Consider the following 20,474-nt stretch of genomic DNA (forward strand, 5'->3'; position numbering starts at 1 on the left):
CACAGTATTTGAGGTGGGGCCTCACCAGTGCTGAGTACAGAGGTAGAATCACTTCCCTAGTCCTGCTGGACACACTATTCCTGATACAAGCCGGGACGCTATCAGCCTCCTTGGCCACCCGGGCATGCTGCTGGCTCATATTCAGCCAGCTGTTGACCAACACCCCCAGGTCCTTTTCCAGTGGGCAGCTTTCCAGCCCCTCTTCCCCAAGCCTGTAGTGTTCCATGAGGTTGTTGTGACCCAAGTGCAGGACCTGGCACTTGGTCTTGTTGAACCTCAGACCATTGGCCTCGGCCCATCGATCCAGCCTGCCCGGATCCCTCTGTAGAGCCTTCCTACCCTCATGCAGGTCAACATTTCCATCCAACCTGGTGTTTTCTGCAAACTTATTGAGGGTACGCTCGATCCACTTGTCCAGATCATTGATAAAGATATTAAAGAGAACAGGCCCCATTACTGAGCCTTGGAGAACACCACTTGTGACCGGCCACCAGCTGGATTTAACTTCATCCACCACAACTCTTTGGGCCTGGCTGTCCAGCCAGGTTTTTACGCAGCGAAGCGTACGCCCATCCAAGCCGTGAGCAGCCAGTTTCTCCAGTAGTATTGAATTTTTTTCTAGATCCTGGTCCCAATCCTAATTTATTAATGGTATATATTTATTCAAGGTAACTAGTGTGACCTCATGACGCTTCTGTAAAAGCCAGATTCAGCTAGGATGTTACACCATCACTGTCGGAGAAACCCTGAGCTACAGGAAGAGTTGCAGATTCAGGCTGCAGTTGCTGCTGGCGATGTTCACACCGTGCGCAAGATGCTGGAGCAAGGATATTCTCCAAATGGTCGAGATGCCAATGGCTGGACCTTGCTTCATTTCTCTGCAGCAAGAGGGAAAGAGAGATGTGTCCGTGTTTTTCTTGAACATGGAGGTGAGTTGCCTAGAGAGAAAAATCTCAATACCCATCTCACAGCTTTCTATCCCAGTTTCCATTGTGGTTCTTTCCAGCGCTGGTTAGACAGCTGGTTAGACAGACTACTTCTGATTATTTTTTTAAAATTATTTTTTTCTTTCTTTGGAGTAGTACTTCATCTCTGTTTCCTTCTGATGCATGCTCAGTGAATGAGGTAATAGATTAGCTTTATATCTTAAAACCTTACTGCTTTTGGGGGGTTTTTGATGGGTGGTTGGTTTTTTTTCTGAACTGCCTAGGAATTGTTCAAAGAATGAATAAGCGTTATGAAAATGGGGCAGAAGGGCTTATTATAAAATTAAATGCACTCACAGCACTCGCTTATAGTGAGTGCTTTTATTCTCTGTCAGATGGTGTTATTAGAGGAAGGCAGGTCCTTGAGTTGAAATCCTAGGGCAGTTTGTTTTATAATTCTTAAGCAAGTTAACAAGTCCCATTAAAGACTAAGTTTCAGTAGTGGCTTTAACGTAGTCTGCTAAACTTTATGGAAACAGTAGTCTTTGTGCAAGGACTTTAGTGTCAGCTAGTCCGGTTGAGTTTATACTTCTCCTGCATCCATCCGTAGTGAAGCTGTATTTCAAGAACTGATTGAGTTTTGTTGATGTAAGCGGTATACTCGCTTGGGTGATGATTATTACCCCTCAAATGGTACAGTCAGAATTTCTTTTTGCTGTATATTCTTCCGAGGCCACCTAAAGTTTTAGAAATGGATAGTCTTAATCTTTTAATGTGTTACTGGAGAGGAAAAATAAGAATCAATAGATGTTCTCCACATTCTGATTAGTGCTCTTAAAAGAATAGCATCCTCTGTTTTGGTGCTGTTCTTATCACAAAGGAATTATGAACTAAGATGTTTCCAGTCCTGAGGAAACTGAAATTACCTTTTTGATGCTTTACGTATCTGAGGCCATATGGGCCCCCTGTGTGTATCGCCGTATTTGTCAGATGTATGGATCATCCTTAAAATTGAATGCCATTAATAGGTTGTGGTATTTCCACAATTAGTGGTATGTTCCTTAAGAGGAATAGTGAAATACAGCCTGAACAACTGGGCCCCATTGATACACCTGCTGCAGATTCTAACCATATCATACTGGCAGACCCTCATGTCCTTATTGGAAGGTGGGGAGAAGTTACCAAATTGCACTGATAAATAACTTTAAATTCTACTTTTTAAATGTAATATATGTGGATAATCTCAAGCCTTTAGTTTCATAATTCAAAATTTTTAGGCTCTAAGTCTTGAAATATGTTGGGTTTAGCTCTGTAAACTTGAAGATGATCTGAAAAAAAAAACAAACCCCAACCAACCCTTATGTATTCCAATGTATTTTCATTATATAAGTTTTGATATTAAGTAGCTGCTGATGCAGTGTTTGTTTTTTATTTTTGTTCTTACTCTTTCCTATATGAAGTACCAGCTGAATCTGATGCCTCGTGAAAACTGCCTGTAATGAAACATCCTTGTTCTGGAAGCAGTATAGCGTTTAATCACCAGGACTCGAAAGTTGAGTAACAAATAGTGTGAGGGTTAGTCATCTACAGCAGCCTTCCTGTAGCTGAGCCTTGCTTCAGAAAATTGGCACTGTTTTGTGCCTTGCCTTGTTTTCCCTCAAAACAGAGGCGTAAAAGATAATGAGTATTTAAAACATAATAATGTCGCAAATGAGCTATTAAGTAGCGAATGAGCTAACTCTTAAAAGCCAAGTTAATCATGCCTGCCTCATTAGTGAGAAGTTTGTGTATACCTTTCTTCACACAGTCTCCACCTTCCTCCTCCTGAAGAAGTGGATTATTTTGATGTTGGAGCTTCATCCCTATGGACCAAAATGATACTGGGGTGAAGGAATAAGTAATTTTCTGGTGTGAATCTTATGGCAAACAAACTATGGAACCGACTACAGAGGGAGTGGATGGAGTTCTGGAGGGAAGAGATGTTAGTGGGAAGCAAGTGGTGATAGTTGTGGCTGTCTAGAGAGATGATGAAGCAGAGCTGGAAATATTTTCGTAGTACATGAATGAGAAAACAGCACTGGGCTGTTGCTGAGGGTACAGTGCTGTGCCTCGGATCTGAGATGCTGGAAGACTACTGAGGTAGTCTCGAATGGTAGTGGGATGGGGATGGAGTTTGGCTAATAGGCTGAGAAGGAATCTGGTCACTCACCTGGAAATAAAAGGTAGCTTCTTATGGGAGTCGCGACCTGGCCGCCTCCTGCTTTTGCTCTTTTATTTCTCTTCCAACATTGCTCACCATCAAAGAAAAGAGCCATGAGAGAGCGTTGTGCATGCAGAATGGCTGATTTGAGTGGAGGTGGTGAAATAGGTGGAAGCTTTTTATTATCTGCTGAGCAAGGAGACACGGATAGATGGGGAAAATGTATAAAAAACCCAGTCCAGACTAAAGGGTGAAGCCAGCAGAAATACCAACTAGATGCAGAAGTGGTAGGTTCAGATAATAAATACTCTTTAGCAAGTGATGAAATGCAGAAAGTTGATCGGAACCATGCATAAACTTAGTTTTCATGAAAAACAGTAAATTTTACTTTCATAGTGTATTTGTCATCTTTTAATAAAGTGAAGATTCTATGAAGCCAGCTCTTTCTGTCCATAGAAACAAAGATCAACAGGAAAGCAACACAAAAATAGGGAGTGTAGTTTTTAGTAATCTTGGATTTTTGTGTAACAACCTTTTTTTTCCCCCTTTAGCGTAGGTTTTTTTTTTTGCTTTTTTACTTTCAAAATGACATGAGACAGGCAATCCAGCGCTGGACAAGAACTATGTTTTATTAATCCCCAACATCACCGTTAACATTACAACCAGCTAAAGTCTTGAAAGTGTCTAGTTAGCTGTCCCTTGGCAGTATCTTCTCAAGACTAATTGGGCAGGATGGTTTCTGGTTACTTGTGTTAAAGTGAATAAATGATTTACTAAAGCTCCTAAAAATTGAAGAGTAACAGAAGGAAGCAGCCAAACAGACGTATTTATTTATTTTTAGTCTTGGCTGCAAGGTATCTAAATTTCAGTAGGGTCATGCAGAATCCGGGAGAAACCAGAGAATGCCAAATGCTCATCCCCCTAAATCAGCTCATAAAGTGTTTTGGTGTCTGAACAGTAATGCTTTCCTGGAGGTCTTTTGTATCAATGTTGTCCTAGAAAATTCAAAACAGAAGCTATATGTAGCCATGTTTCTAAACCTTGTGGTCAGAATTAAGCTCTAGTTGGGGGAAGTAAGCTTGAAATAATAGAAGTACTTTATGAAGCCAGAAGCATTGCTTCCTTGGCTTCCCAAGTTAGACTATGATACGGTGACCTAATGAAGGTGTCGTGAAAGAAGGGAAACTGTTTCACTGAGCTGTAAATTGAAACTCTAAAATATTAGACTCTTGTTGAGGAATCTATGTATCCTATAGATTACAGTACTAGAAAAGAGTTTCATTAACAGTAGAGCTTAAATGACTAGTTTAGGTGCCCAACTTCAATATGAAATAAAATAATCTGAATATCATTCAGTATTGCAAACTTTCAGTTTCAGGTGAGATTAATTGCAGTAAATTGGTACCCTTGATAAGCAGTTAAAGGTTTATGCCACTATGTTAAGCCATATATTTAAGAATGTTAGAAGTGACCAAATGCAGCTGTTCCTATTTCCAGGTTCTGCTATTCCCAAATTAATGGGAAGCTTGAGAAGAAATAACTATAATTGATGGTGGTCAGAATGGAGGCAAGATAAAGAAATGCTGGCAAGTGCTGTGCTGCCTCCATCCCTTCCTAGTTAAATATGCTTGTACCAGGTACTTTTTTTACCCCCCTTGCAAATTCTGAAAGGGAAGCTAGAAGAATCATTCCAAATTCATTTCTACCTTGCTTGTGCCCCAGGGGCAGAGAGTTACTTTACAGCATGATGCCAGTACCGAAGCCATATAAAAAGCAAACAAAAAAACCCCAACAACCCAAGTTCTTAAGGCAACATCAGCCTTGTAGCGTCACTTCTACTAACCCAAGGACTGAATGGATGGAAGTTGTGTGCAGCATCATGCGCGTCCGACTTCTGCTAAAAGCCCTTGTGAAGTTCCAAAGCTTTCCAGGAGATGGCAGCAAAACATTGAACGAATAGCAACAGACAAAGTTTTGCTCTTGTTAAAATTGTTTCCCCAACCAAGGGGAAGACTGGTATTATTAGCTCACTACAACTGCATAATCTTAATAGGAATTAGAATATTTTTATCGTGAGGTTTTGCTACCGGGTTTACTTTTGGAAGGTTAGTTGTTTGTGTTGCTTAGTTGCCCAGCTGAGAGGCTTTTTCCCCCTATTGTTGAGACATTTTCTCTTACATGACTTAGTATTTTTTTGGTTCCCTTTAGTGGTCAAAAGCGATGAAATCTTGGGAGGAGGGAAGGTGTAGAAAGTTACTTAAAACCATAGGTAAAGGGCATCCTTATGTTGCGAGTGCATTGTTGGGTTTGGATTACAACAACTTGTCTAAAAATGCATATATATGCACACACAAAAGTTGGGGCATGTCTGGTTAAATTTGGAAATAGCATAGACTAAACAAGCTAGTGGCAGTATCCTGCCCCTCAGTTTGGGGGGCAGAAGTGATTGACTTGCATGCCCTATGCAGTGTGGAAGAGAGAAGGCATAACATGAATTATTTTTTTTAACTTTTTTTTTTTGTGGAAAATGGCCCTGGCTGCTGCTGTCTCCTTTCTATTAATGTCCATCTTTTTCCCTAATTCTGCCTCTCAGAATGTATCATCCCTCTGCGTCTTAATTCTCGTGCTTACGCTACTCACTTTATTTATCACTAGGAAATAATCTAGAATAGTCTGAGCAGTGCAAAGAAAGAGACCCTGGGAGCAGCGACAATCACTTTGAAATAGTATCTTTGTCTTTAATGACTTTGTGGGTTGTACTGATTCTTTACTATATTTTGGACTTCTCATCATAGCGGAGGTTAGGAACCACCTATTCAGTCACTGACTTCATTTTCCTGCCCACCTATGGATGCTTCAGCAATTACTTTAACTCAGGTTAGTGCAACTTGACAGAGTCCTGAAACTTCTGCTTTTCACAGAAGACTAGGAAGGCTGTCACTACTAAGGGACTAAACTTTCCTTAATCTTTCTCTTGTTATTTCTAGGTTCCTATTCTATATGCTAGAGGCAGTTCTCACATTTTATTTCTCTGTAGAGTCAGGCTGCATTAGTTTGTGTTGGATTTTTATTTTTGTTTGTTTGTATTCCTACTCTCACTCTTCACTTTAAATTTTAAAAAATCCTTAAAGTTACTGGACCACCTTTGCAGCTGTATTCTGTACACTTTCTTGCCATTCCTTTTATTTAGTATATTATATTTTGGTATGATATCTAGCTCTGTGTGTTATCAGGATATGGTCACAGTAGGTCCATACTGGGAAGCTTATTCCTGTTGTTTTGTGTTAGCACCTTTGTGTGTTCAGATGCGTTCAGACTAATCTCGCTTGCAATTTATATTGTATTGTGAACTTAGAGTTAGTCTGAATTTTGAGATGCAGACTCTCACCCTTTTTGAGTGTGGTGGCAACCGAGCAGAGAACTCTGCCCTCTCTATGTGAGTACAGGAGAGCAAGTGCTTCTCTTGAGCAATGTGTGTGAGCATTCAGTGTTTCCAGCCTTCAGGCAAGTGTCTTTGAAACCTGTGTGGTCACAATGTCCTTTTTTTTCCTTTCCTTTCCTTTCTTTCTTTTTTCCCCTCTAGACCACTGTTACTTTTCTTCTAAATGCAGTATGTATAGATGAGGAAATGAAAAAGAATTCAACGTGCCAGGATGCTAGGACAGGGCTGCCAAGGTTATGGAAGGTGGACAGACACCCTTGTGCTTGTCTGCACTTGGAGACGATGTTCTTTGTGCACAAATGTCGTATGGTCACAGAGCAGACACCACCACAAGCAACTGCGAAGGCCAGACCCCAGCAGTTGTTTCAGTAGATACACAGGAATACCGAAAACATGTCAACTTAAGGCTAATGTCTTGTGCAGACAGTATCTCTCTTTACCAGCGAGGGGCCTTAGTTTAGGAACGTGCCTCAAACTTCCAAACTGTAATTTGTGCCTTTTAGCCTCCGCCAGGCAGCACCTACAGATGGTGGAAGGAGAAACCTCGCAGCCTGGCTTGTTCTCTAGCTGGGAAATGTTAACGAGGCAGGCGCCTTTCCTTTTGGTAATTAATTTGGTACATGGGAATAGTCACTTGCTTTTGAAGTCTGGGTGTATTGAGGAAATGAAGTAAATTGATTTGTTTATTTAAATGTTTAAATTCATAAATCAAACTGAGTTTTTGTGCCGTGTTGGGGGGAAAAATATAATCTCTGTATTCACTTGTACTCTGCACTAACATTTTTCCTGACTTTTTCCATAAGTGGATGCTTACATTCTTGTAAAATCTTAAATTTTTGTAAAACTATAAATTCAGAACAGATTCATCATCTTTAAAAACAGACTCTATCAAGATAATCTAAAATAACTTATATCCTACATGCTTTGGAAATCCTGCAGACCACAGAGAAACATTTTACCTAATACAGTATTACACCCTAAAAACAATAGAATCCTGCCAGACCACAAAACATCCGCAGTTTGGGACAGCAGATGTTTCTACACATGCTTCTTTTTAAGACCAAGAAGCAACACAAGGGAAAATAAAAAAGCTGAACATTGAGAAAGAAATGTAATATTGTAGAGCTGGAGGAAAACTGGATGGACAGAGAGATCGAGTAATTAGCCTAAGAGTGCTAGGAAGATGTGGAAAACTATTTGTCAAATAGAAACACATGTATATGAAAGACAAAGTCTTTTTTTTGGTGTGACTTTCTCAAATATATAATTTAACTTTTTCTTAAAAATAGCATGTTCATGAAAGGAAGAATTAGTTTGAAGTACAAAAAAATCCTGTCGTGCTATGCCTGAAAAGACTAACATTCAACCATTTGATTATTTATTTTTTTCTTTGCAGCACTGGATTACTGTAATGCCTTCTAATTATTTTTTAATTTTATTTTAACTTCAGCTGATCCCACAGTTAAGGACTTAATTGGAGGCTTCACTGCTCTGCATTATGCAGCCATGCATGGCCGAGCGAGGATTGCGCGCTTGATGTTGGAATCTGAATATAGAAGTGACATTATTAATGCAAAAAGCAACGATGGTTGGACTCCCCTCCATGTAGCAGCCCACTATGGCAGAGACTCATTTGTCAGACTCCTCTTGGAGTTCAAGGCTGAGGTTGATCCGCTCAGTGATAAAGGTACTACACCGCTTCAGCTGGCCATTATCCGGGAGAGGTCAAGCTGTGTGAAAATCCTCCTGGATCACAATGCCAACATCGACATTCAAAATGGTTTCCTGTTACGATACGCTGTGATCAAAAGCAATCACTCTTACTGCCGAATGTTCCTTCAGAGAGGGGCGGATACAAACTTGGGTCGCTTGGAAGACGGACAGACACCCTTACACTTGTCTGCTCTTAGAGATGATGTGCTTTGTGCACAAATGTTGTATAATTACGGAGCAGACACTAACACAAGGAACTATGAAGGACAGACCCCACTGGCTGTTTCAATAAGTATTTCTGGAAGTAGCCGACCCTGTCTGGATTTCTTACAAGAAGTGACAAGTATGTATGTAAGAGAAGTTAATCACAGGACACAGTGTCCTCTAAAAGCCTTCTTTGAATTTAGCCCCAGAAAAAAAAAATGCTTCCTCTCTGCCCCTTGATGCTATTTAAATGCGCTAGAGAATTTCTGGGAAGGTGAAGGGATTGTGATGCTGGGAATCTCTTACTCAGCAAAGGTGCTAATGTTAAGTATATTTCGTTTAAATTAGTTTTGTTTAAATATCTACAGGGAGCAGTCATTTTTAAAAAGCAAACTGTAAAATCGCATTTTATTAATGGCCTTAGCACTTAAGATGTTTGGGGGGTTGGGGTTTTGTTTTGTTGTTTGGGTTTTTTCAGTGTCTTCTTTTTTTTTTTTTTTTTCTCTTTTCTTAATCATCGTGCAAATACTCTGCAGTTGCTGGCTTTTTCATCTGGCACCACGACTAGGGCAGAAAAGAGTTTTTGCTGCTTTGTGTTCTCCCACATTCTCTCTCCTGCTCTCCCTTGCACCAGACAACAAAATGGCATAGTTCATTCCTGCGACTTGGAGGGGTTTCATGTGCTGTGTAGCTTTGATTTGATTTTGTTGATGTCTTTGAAATATGCAAGAGATTTTAACTCATCGTGACTTCTGGTATTTAAAAAGAGTATTAGGCTCTTAATATTCTGGTCACTTTTGATTATCTGTTTTTGGTGTATAAGATCTACTGAAAGTTTTCTCTTCCTCTCCCGTTCAACATGGAATGCTGTAATAGTGTTTCATAATTACAGTATTCCCTAAAGCATTTAGGAATTGTTGATTAGCAATTAGCAGGAGTTTGCTAATTCAAATGTGTTAAGATGGCCTGATAAATTGTCATCCTACTAGGATGATATTTGTGCTATAGAGGATGGGGTATTTCATATAGGCTTTTTTCCCCTACAGAGCCTTTTATTTTTTTGGACGTGGTGGTTTTTAATGAAAAAAAAGCACCCCATGTACTCTGTAAAGAAACCGAAATTCATTGTGGACTGGGGGTGAATCAGCTGAGATCTATTGTCAGTAGCTGACACAAATAAGCATTTCGAGTTTCATTTTTGTCTTTGTGATTTGTGGTGGTGTTTTTGCTTTTGTCTGAGACCGAAAGAGAGAATTTTTGGAAAGGTAGAAGTAGATAGTAAGAAATACAAGCAACTAATAGATTTTAATTTGCCCTCCCCTTCTCATTCAAACACTTTTCTTTCTAGTTTCCTTTTTGGAAGCCTCTGACTTTATATTAGCACTATCAGGGTTATTAGTAGATGATACAATATTCAAACTTCCAAATTTTCATGGGCTTAGGACGTGTTGGTAAGCAGAAAGGCTCAGGCTGCTTCCGTGTTTCCTCAATGTCTAAAGACTAATTCAGAAAGTTGGAAACCGGTACTGTAACTCACTTTTAGGGTGCAGATTCCGTACCTTAAGGGTTTAATGTTAAGTGAGAAGTAAATTCTGCTACAGAAAAGCCGCTTAAATTTGTGGCTAATGTAACAGTGTTGGAACTATCCCGGTTTTGTGCTGATGGAGGGAGAACTGGGAAAGCAGGGAGGACTAGCGCTGACAGAAACACTTCAGCTTTGTACTTTGCAGCAAAATTATAATGAATATATGTTTACAAACAGCTGTAAACAGACTCTGTTGCCCTTATTATAAATATCCAAACACTGTCTTCCACGGTTTTCATGAATAATCGCTTTAGTAAGGTGGTGTAGGAGAGAAGAAATGGCTAAAGAGTGAGCTGGGATTTTGGTAGTGGAGTTTCCAATTAGACCCGGCTCTGTAGGGGGAATTGTTGAGATCTCACGCTGTAGCACTTCGGGGAAGAATCTTGTTTCTGAGTCTATTGCAATTTATATTTACTAGAAGAAAAATTTACAAAATTTTTAGAGAATTCTTCTAGCGGAAGGCTTCCTGAAATTATCTCTTGTGGTTGGTAACAGTGCCTTGGGTCGTAGGACTTAACGGGAGTTTCTGGTTTGTTTATTTGAATGTTTTACCAACTCTTTTATACAGAAATCCATAGCTGTAAGTTTTATATGTGCATCGGAAGTTTTGAAGAGTATATTTGATAGTAAAACAGGAATTACTTTTCACTTTTGCAGTGGATAAATATTTTTAAGCTTAAAGGTTAATAATATATGTGAATTAGGAAAGTTATCAAACTGATCTGTGTCTTCAAGTGAAAGCAGTTGCATGCATCGTATAAGTGGGATACTATTTAGCAGTCTACATGTAAGTAGCTTTTTTTTTTTATACTCGGAAAACGTATTTGTACATTTTCAGTTCTTCAGAAAACATCATATGTGAATTTCTTTTTGTTTTGGTAGGTATTGTAATCGGTAATAATCGCAGCCTTTAGCCCAGGTGCCCGGTTGTGAATAACAGGCAAGAAACCAACTCTCAGAAATACTCAGTATTGGCCCTGAGAGTCTGCAAGAAGATATTGGATTTTGGGGTTTGACCCTGAAGGTCTGATATTCTTCCTGGTTACAGGTAGAGATTCCTTTGCTCCTAGAATAATTCCAAGAGGAAGTTATTCTCTAGTTGTGTCTCACTATTTAAGCACGAAGCTGGACGTTAGGAACAACAAAGTTTTTCATTGTTGTTGACTTGGTGTTTAGACAGTCACTCATGTCTTATTCCTTTTATTTTTTTTTTTTTTTTTCATTTTTTTTTCCTCCCTCCTTTTTTGCAATAGAAAAATGAGTGATGTCTCCCTGTGGAAAAAAAAAAAGACAATATTGAAGGTGAAAATTACTCAATGATTTTATTAATCACCTTCCTTTTCCATATATGTATTACAGTTTCCTACTCCAAAAACCGTTTATTGGCAACCACTGTAGTACCTGAGATAGTCTGATAAAGAGCTGTTTTGGAGTACTTCAGTATAATGCTTCAGTTTTATGAGATCTGAACTTCTCGTCAGGACTGTGGATGGTTAAGCTTGGAATACACTAATGCAAAATTAAAATAGAGATGCATGTATAGAATATATATATGAAGATGGAGATACATATAGACATTTATTTTTTATTTTTTTGGTAGCGTATATGTCTACAGAATTAACATATGCAATTACAGTCACGGATGGAATGATTTATGTTGAAGGTGAAGTTGAATGGGATTTGAGAATATTAAAACTTAAAAAGAGAATATCAGAGGTAGGAAAAAATGCGAGTATTAGAAAAATACTTAAAAGTTTAAATAAACTTTAAGATACTAGAAATTCAATTATGATCTCAAAAAGGGGAATAAAAAAGCTTGAACCCTTCCCCCTCCCCGTAGCTCTCATTTAATTTAATCACTCTTCAGATAATGTTGCGGACAAGAGAGTCTATGAGTAGCTCTGCGAGTTGCTTGTCTGTGTCGAGGCAAATAGCTGCGTAAATGGAGACGGCCACGGTAGTGTAATATGGCATGTGTGTTAACAGGTATCAAAGAACTAACTGCAGATCTGGAACAAGATCTAAAGGTCCTTAAATGAATTAAACTACAAATATTTCATCTGCATTCCTTTTTTTTTTTTTTTTTTTTATTTTTCAAAGGGCAAATCTTTGGCTTTGACTAGAGAGTGTAAATTTGTGTTTAGATTGATATAGCAGCGTAAATGTGCAGAAAAATTGAGACAAAAGTCCTGTTAAGGAAATCCTTATACATTCTTCGTCTCTATTCCTTTGCTAAATAAAGATAACTTTTCAGTAGGATTTTTTTTTTTTTTTTTTAGTTTTACTGGAAGAACATTTTAAGAAGGGTCTCTGCATAGTTTAAACTCTTATGAATACGGAAATGTCATAGTGAATTAAATAGATTTCTACATATTTTAGTACGCGGATAATTGCAAAGGAAACAGTATCTTCATGTTTGTTATAACATAGAAGAACTTTACTGGAATTGCGAGCTTTGTCTGCTTCCTTGGGTGCTGCTGGAGTCCTGCACTAATGAATGTGGTCTGCTTTGTCATCCCGAGTTATGCAGGGAATTAGGGCAAGAGGCTTATTTTATAGTTTTCATTTTATCTGAATCAGCGATAAACAAATACCGTCTGAATCATGATTACTTTCTGCAGATTGCAGGTACCTGTTTGTTAAATAGTTTTTGATACCCTTATACAGACATAGCCTGCTCTTTCTTTCTAGAAAGAGGGAAGGTACCTTTCAGATAATTGTTTAACTGTGCGATATTGGACAGTGTAGCTACTAAATCAGAGTGCAGTTGACTGACTGTGTTAAGCAGTTGAGTCATTTTTATATATCTATACACAGACGTATACTTTGGAAGAGGTTTTTTTGAAGAGGCCTGTGGGGAAAAAAAAATAATTAAAATTTCTACAAGTGGTACGTAAGGTAGAGCCACCACCCCCCCGCACTTGCACACCTAACCTGTACTCTGTTATAATATAAAAATAGTGCAACAGTGCAGCTTAAGCCTGTCTTTATGTTCAAAGCACTTTACTTACTGTCTACCAAAAATAGATAAACGTTATGGTATTGAAATTCTTAGGTGAATTTTCATAGCAATTTCAGTAAGACTGAATTTAGAGGAACGTTACAAAATATTTAAAAAAAAAAATCTTATACAAGCGCATTCAAATCTTGATTTCATTGCTAAATACACCTGTTATACTTAACATTGAGCTTTACTGGCAGTCTGCTTTTCCATATATAAATTTTCAGTCCAAAATACACTCCTCCTTGGTACATATTTTCTGTGCCAGAAATACTGAAATTTAATAGACATCTAAAACTCATTGTGGAGAACTATTTTTCGGCGAGCAATGAAAACATACTTCAAGCTCAAGTATTCTAACGGAGGCGTACTGAACACAAAATTAAACTAGAACTTTTAAAATAACTTGTATGCTATCCAGTTAAAAAGATTTAAAAGCGCTTCTTGTCTGGTTGCTAGATTCCGGTTCAAGGAGTTTGTTCACTTTCTCCATCAACTCTCTGTCATTCTCTTTCTCTCTAAATTCAGCCCTGCGTGTCTTATATTAATATATTTCAGACCTATAGATTCTTGATACTAGCTTTTTCTGGCATTTTGAATGCTGGGAAACCAGATATCCTCTCGAGTTAATTCTGCAGTTGTTTTTTACGGAGTACAAGGGAATGCATTTCCCAAGCCTAGGGCGACTCCTGTTGCAGTGAACCGCTGAATTCCCGTTCGGCTCAGCAACAGCCATTTGCAAGGTGATGGCATCCTTTTGGTATCATCCTCTTTGTGCATCCTCGTCGATGTGTTTCTCGCCTGGTGAAGGGCAACAAAATCATAACTAAATTAAATTGTTGGCAGTAACAGAGTTCCTTCACAGTTGTGAAATAAGAGATGGATTTAATAGTTATCTGCAGATATAAATACTTATTCCAGTAGTCTAGAGGAACTGAGCTGCTGCCAGCCATACGTCAGCCTGGTTTCCACTTTTTTTTTTTTTAATGTCTCACAAAACTTTTATTTTTAAGTTTCCTTTGCAGCTAAAAAGAAAGTACCCAATGGTTTCTTGCTACTGTTTTCAGCCTTTCACAATTCCTAGGGGAGGGAGAGGCTCAGTTTGAGAAATACCGCTGTAAGCCTTTTTTCTAGAGAAATGTATTAATATTGCAGAGAAAACTGTGGGCGGCTTCTCAAATGTATCAGTGATGTTATTTTTCATTTTTTAACTTCTTCAAAAACTGCCTATCCACTTCAAATCAATGACACTGATTGTTTGCTTTTAAAAGTACTTTTTTTTTTTTTTTTTTAAGTGGGTAGAACAATACATCAGAGAGGATCTCGCAGCCTACAAGCGTATTAATTTCAGTTACTCCTAAGTTTTCTCTTGGGTAAGAGAACGGGTCAGTTCATGATTTGTGCTTTGCGCAGATGCTCTTGCATCTTCAGCGGAGGAAAGTGGTAGGGATTCCCCCTTTCCGCCTTTACAACACTTGCCTAAAACTGGGTGAGGGTCCCGACAGTGTTCTCGGAGGTACAAGGTCTAATGTTACACCTTAATGATCCTTAAATATCGACCTGTTAGCGAGTTAGTGTTTTATTTCTTAGGGGGCATGGTCTGCGTAGGAAAAAGGGGCAGGCACAGGTTTAAATGCATAAGCTGCGGAGCATTTGTAACGATGACATACTGTTCTTTGTATAAGTAGTAAATCCTAAATGTTAAGTCTTGTCTGTCTCTGGGATAAACCAGCAAACTCCCAGATAGAATAACAGAAAAATCGTGAAACTGCAGGAAGGAAAGGAATGGAGTATTGAGTGGAAATTCAGGATTAATTGTAATAATTTCTTGCTGGTAAAACGTGCAATTTTTTCCCCTTGCTTTACCAGAGAAGGCCAATCAATTAATAATAATTTGAAAGGTTTATTTAATTATTTAAGTAAGATAATTATTAATTATTTAAGGAGGGGGAAGCCCAGGAACTTACTGTGTTAGCAGTTGAAGGACTGAGTTAGGAAAATGTTTATATTTTGTACATACTGAAGTCTGCTACCTCTAGAGAGAGGAAAAAAAAAATCACAAAGCAATTCCTCTTTATTTTATAACCCTATGTTTTACATTTCTTCTGTTTGGAAGAAACCTTTCTGTCGTGTTTGGGAAACTATGCGCAGGAAGCGCCTTGGTGGGGATTTCTGCTTTCCATTACAGCACGTAGCACGAGCTGTGGAAGATACGTCTCTTTTTTTTTTTTTTTTTTCTTTTTTTTTTTTTTCCTGTAATGAATACTTCTCATTTATTTGACTACCACTATAAAACCTGCAAAATAAATCGACTGAAGTTACCTAACTTGTTCCCATGAACACACGTTAGCAAAACCTTCAGCTCTACGGCAGCGTTAGGTGTTTGCTGTCCTGATGGTAACTGGGGCTGTAAAACCGCCCAACGATAACCCGGCTGCTCCAGAACAACGGCACTGCCGTCATCGAGGTGTCCCTTTGAGACCGGAGCAGGGATGTGTTGGGTTTTTTTTAAGGCAATCAGTAGTTTTATATCACTGCTTTGCGTGATGGTGGTGATTAGGTCAAACTTACCTTTCATGTTTTTTGTGTTTTCTTTCTAACTCTCTTCCTTTCTAGCTCATTTGCATAAATAACTTTACAGACTTGTGATGTAGGATATAACCAAAGTTGCTACTTCCTAATTGTTTTTAAACAGAACTTTATTCGTTATTTAACTTGTCTTACTCTGCCAAATTACTAATAACATTTTTCATTTGCCAAACCAAGGTTCACTGACATCGGTCTGTAATCCTTTATTTTTTTTCCTTTTCATTCAGATGCAACCAAGAATGAGTAAGTGTTCTAGACACCGTTTCTAATAAATCACAAATGCATTAATAACCCTGGAATTTGCAAGGCGTGACCTAAGACACTAACAGCCACTAGATGTAGCAACTGGTGCTTAACACTGGCGATGTCCATTGTTAACACATTCCCAGGAAATATTTTTAGGCTTATCAGGGGAAAATGTCATACATTTGATAATCGGGTCTTTTTGAATTAACTGATGACCAATTTCTTCCGGGTATTTTAAGTTGTCTGTTCCATTTTGTTCTCAAAAAAACCCGTAGGATGTTAATTAAAAGGCATTCATTTCTGAAACCAGAAATCAGTGTCTCACAGCTGTATTATTGTGTACTCTAACACAGAAAATACACATAAAGATCTGTAGTTCTCTGCACCCTCTAACATTGCTATTTGCAGTTAACTTTTGGAAAGGTACATCCTTTCTGAACCCTGTTTGCATTCACATTTAAAGCATTAGAACTATTTCTTTATCACCATAGAGATTCCTCTGCTTGGTTTCTTACCAAAAGTAACTTTTCTTTCCCTGAAGCTGTTATCCGAGTTATATAAATTCATTCCTTCAGGTGGAAAAAAAAAAAAATTGCTAAGAAGAAACCACCAGTGGACAAAGTAACAAATGATCTGTATTCTAAGTCATGGCTGAAGCGGATAATTAAAAATAAATTGACATTCAGGTACCGTGGGGATAAGTGTAATAAAAGTATTTTAAACTTATGAAGGGAACTCAAATTTTCATGCTCTTTAATTTCAAATCTTATTTCTTTAAAAACAGGTTGAGACTATTTTCATGTGTTACTTCTGCTAGCTTACCTCGGATAATTTTAGTGCTTAAGATAAATCCCGGTGTATACCTGTCTGTCAGCCCATTTCTACAGGAGAACCTGTGCAGGGAGAAAAAAGGGGGAACTCCCTATAAAGGGTAACGGAAACATGTACAAAATGCCCCAAGTAGAAAACAGGAAATAGTTTCATAATCTCTTTACCCTGTGCTTACCAGGAAAGTCTAATAAACTCATAATGTCAGTGTCTTTAGCTGATAGAAGGTTTGTTGCTGAATGAGGAGGAGGATGGGAGAAGGGAAGGGGTCCGAAGCCAGCTCTGGGGCTGACTCGGGCAAGAAAAACCCTCCCGTCTCCTCCGAACAGGTTTGTGCCCGGCGAGCTGACAGCATCCACTGTCCACCGTAGAGCCCGCCCGCATCGCAGCCCCGTACGGAAGGCATTTCCTCTTTCGAAAACGTCCTGCTTAATTGGTGGCAGCTCAGGAAAGCTAATTGGAAACGTCCATCTAAGTTATTTAAAGTCACTTTTGTTGTTTTGTGTTGCTTTTTAAAGAAATGATTGATTCAAGCAGTCAGCTCAGTAAAATCACCATGCCTTTCTTTGCAAAAGCGAGCACTGTCTTTTACCATTAACGATTATACGGATAATAGAAGACTGCAATAAGTTGCTCTGTTGGCGACAGATTATCTTGATACCAGCGTAAGCACCTACATTGTTCATGGTGCCGAGTATTTTGACTCGGACGGCCATCAGGTGCCTTTTTTTTTTTTTTTTAATTTTTTTTTTTTCTGTCTCCAGGCCATGACATAGTTAAGTCGATGATCAAAATATTGACTAGCACACCCTCGATGTGTTATTTGGGTAATTTCAAAAAAGATATAGCAGAATGGGGGGAAAAAGCACAAAGGCGGGCAGCTAGTTTGGTCAGAGGTTTGGAGTAGTTCCCATGGTGGGAGGTTATTAAACAGAGCAAATGTCTTCAGCTTTGGGAAGAGGTACCGAGCGTGAGTGGAGGATGGAGAATAATATGAAGGTATGTAAAATCACGACTGGCGTGAGAACAATTATTCGTTATTTTTTTCTGTAACTCAAAGAATGGTAGGCACGCAATGAAGCGATCAGGAAGCAGATCTAAAATAAATAAAAGCACTTTGTAGTTTTCCAGCCAACGCCTAATTATATTGTGAAATTTGTTGCCACAGGATGTTTTGGATACTGAAAGTATGAATGGGTTCAGAAAACATTAAAGAGATTTACAAAGGGCAGGCCGTTCACAGCTATTAAAGACACAGATCTGTGTGCAATCTCTGGTTTCGGAAGGCCCAAAGGCAACGGTGCTGAAAGCTGGAAGGGGATATTGGGACAGGATTTCTCAATGTCTGTTGTTCTGCTCTTTCTTTCTTCTTCCTTGGGATCCATTGCTGGGTTCTTTCGGATACAAGGCTAGATTAATCTTTCTTACGATACGTTGCATGGGGGACTGTTTGTCAAGGTGTCTGACTTTGAACAGTTGCCTGTTAAGAATGAGTTTGAAGAGGAACCAGTGATTTTGGAAAGCCCTTGCCAGAAATTCTGAAGTTCGTGTGGTGTCAGTAAAAGCTTTTCCTCTGTGAATAGCGGGTAATCATATTTTCATCTCTCTCTGTTTGACGAGGTTGGGGCTGCATCCAGAGCCTAAAGGCTTCGTCTTTTCATTAGAAGGGAAAGACAATCTTTAGCTCTGCCACGCAATCCTTGAATAACTTTTATAAATCCTCGCTCTCTAAGGAAACTGCCCAGTCCTGTTACAGTGGAATGTAGACATTTTTGTCTTAATGTTGGAAAAAAAGCCAGACTGAGGGTTTTTTTTTCCCCAGGTGTTAAAAGGATAGGAAAAAAAAAAAATCCACAAAGAGTTAAATGGAGGAGTTACGCTGTTGTACAATGCATAAGCGTATGTTGCCACCTCATGAGAATCCTCACATGGATAATGTCACTCTAACCTGGCATCAGTAAAATTATGTGTGTGTAAAAAATGTTTTTAGGGTCCATCCGTTGATTTCATTGAGTTATTGTTCATTAGAAAGGTATTAACTTCCACCCTTTTTTCCCTTGTAATTTTTTCCTTCCCTCTGCCTCTTAGAAAACAGCAAACGTCTGTGATTTTACTGAGTAAATGCTTTCTTAAACTACATTTAAAATGTGATCATTTTACTTCTATGTGTTCCTTTTGTCTTTTCAGGACAGCCCAGAAACTTGCAAGATCTATGCCGAATTAAAATCCGTCAGTGTATAGGCCTTCAAAACCTAAAACTACTTGATGAACTACCCATTGCCAAGGTCATGAAAGACTACTTAAAACACAAATTTGATGATATCTGATATCCATGAAGACAAGAACTCTGAGCAAGATTAGTTATATTCCAGATACTGAAGAGGCTTGTTGCCTTGCACAAAGTATATCCTATGCAAATTCTGATTTTTCTGTGAAGTCAGAAGGCAGGTATACACTTCCTTGGGTTTTTTATACCACATGCTAGAAGGTCTTAATTTTTGGTTTCTTGGTCCAAGTTTACAAGGTCCAAGCTTTCTATACGATATGACATTTTAAAAATTGCTGTTGGCTTTTTGTTTGTTTGTTTTCACATTAAGTGTGCAGACTTGCAGTGGAGATGGAAGGTAGCCTCTCAAGGGAAGCGGTGGGTTTGAATTGGCACGCTGAGCTATTATTCAAGAAAATAGTTTGGAAATCAAGGCACCAGTCCTGCAAAAGGGTACCAATAGAAAGACCTTCAGAGCCCTGTTGTCTGTTGGGACTCTCGTCTCTGCCAGGGTGTATGTTTTTGCAGGATCGAGGGAAGAGTTGATAATCAACATGTCCTAGGGTACTGTGATAGAATTTGGAAATTAAAGAAAAAATGCAGTTACCCTATTCAATTTGAGGGTCTATACATTGGCTTTTTTGATATTCTTTTCCTAATTACTGTAGTTGGGATGCCCATAAAATTCAGGCCCTCTTTTTTCCTGACATTCCCTGTTAAATGGGCGGCTGTTTCCAAGTCTGTTTTTAACAGTGACAGTACACTACAGAGAGGCATGGCCTCTGTATTTTTTACATTAACTTAAGAGTAAACAAATTTAGGTTTTTTGAAGCCAATGTATTCTGTTTCTCATACAGTGCCTCCTGTGCAATAATCTTACTGATGTATTTTCCCTTTCTGTGCGATTCTCCCCCCCGCCATTCCTCGTGCAGTCTCCGTGCCTGATGTGTGAGAGCAGGAGCTGCTGCCTCTCTGCAGTGGAGACCTGACGTTGCTGAAGTCAGGCGGCGGTTGCTGTTCCTTTATTACTCCCTGAATTTCATGAATGTATAACCTGCTTTATTTCACTTTCAGTTGAACTTTTCAACTTTTTTCAGTTGAAAATTTCACTCAGTTGAAATTTTATCTACAGGTTCTCAACCAAATTGTGTCCACTTAAAAAAAAAAAAAAAACCAAAACAGAACAGAAATTGGCCAAGCCCTTTTATTTTAAAGGCAGTGATGGATTTATTTATTTTATTTTTTTTTTAGTTGCTCTAAAATTCCGTTTGTTTCACATTAGAGAGCGGGAAGTGCACGTAAGTTATTAATGCGTTTTATCTGTCCACTAACGACCCCCATTCAATATGGAAAGTTTAAATTTTGCAATTAATCTGAAAGCAGCAACTGAAAGGAGTACTGAAATTCGGCTACTGAATGTGTTTCTCATCCTAGGTATTAAAAAGATCTGTTGAACAGTTTTGTTTCCGATCAT

At 38.7% G+C, this 20,474-nt stretch overlaps 1 protein-coding gene across 3 annotated transcripts in view; it reads left to right on the forward strand.

Moving 5' to 3' along the window:
• The window catches only part of ASB7 (ankyrin repeat and SOCS box containing 7), a 30,478-nt gene extending 10,375 nt beyond the window's left edge, over positions 1 to 20,103 (forward strand). For 2 of the 3 annotated variants that reach the window (XM_063346888.1, XM_063346889.1), the window contains exons 4-6: positions 669 to 929; positions 8,019 to 8,624; positions 18,922 to 20,103. In XM_063346888.1, coding sequence (XP_063202958.1) covers positions 719 to 929; positions 8,019 to 8,624; positions 18,922 to 19,061 — 957 coding nt within the window. In that variant the 5' untranslated portion in view covers positions 669 to 718 and the 3' untranslated portion in view covers positions 19,062 to 20,103. Of the gene's footprint in view, positions 1 to 668; positions 930 to 8,018; positions 8,625 to 10,952; positions 11,119 to 18,921 lie in introns of all 3 variants that reach the window. The other variant, XR_010072598.1, reaches the window with a different exon arrangement.
• The last annotated feature ends 371 nt before the right edge of the window (positions 20,104 to 20,474 follow it).

This window comes from Chroicocephalus ridibundus, chromosome 9, assembly GCF_963924245.1.
Source record: "Chroicocephalus ridibundus chromosome 9, bChrRid1.1, whole genome shotgun sequence".
Lineage (NCBI taxonomy): Eukaryota > Metazoa > Chordata > Aves > Charadriiformes > Laridae > Chroicocephalus > Chroicocephalus ridibundus.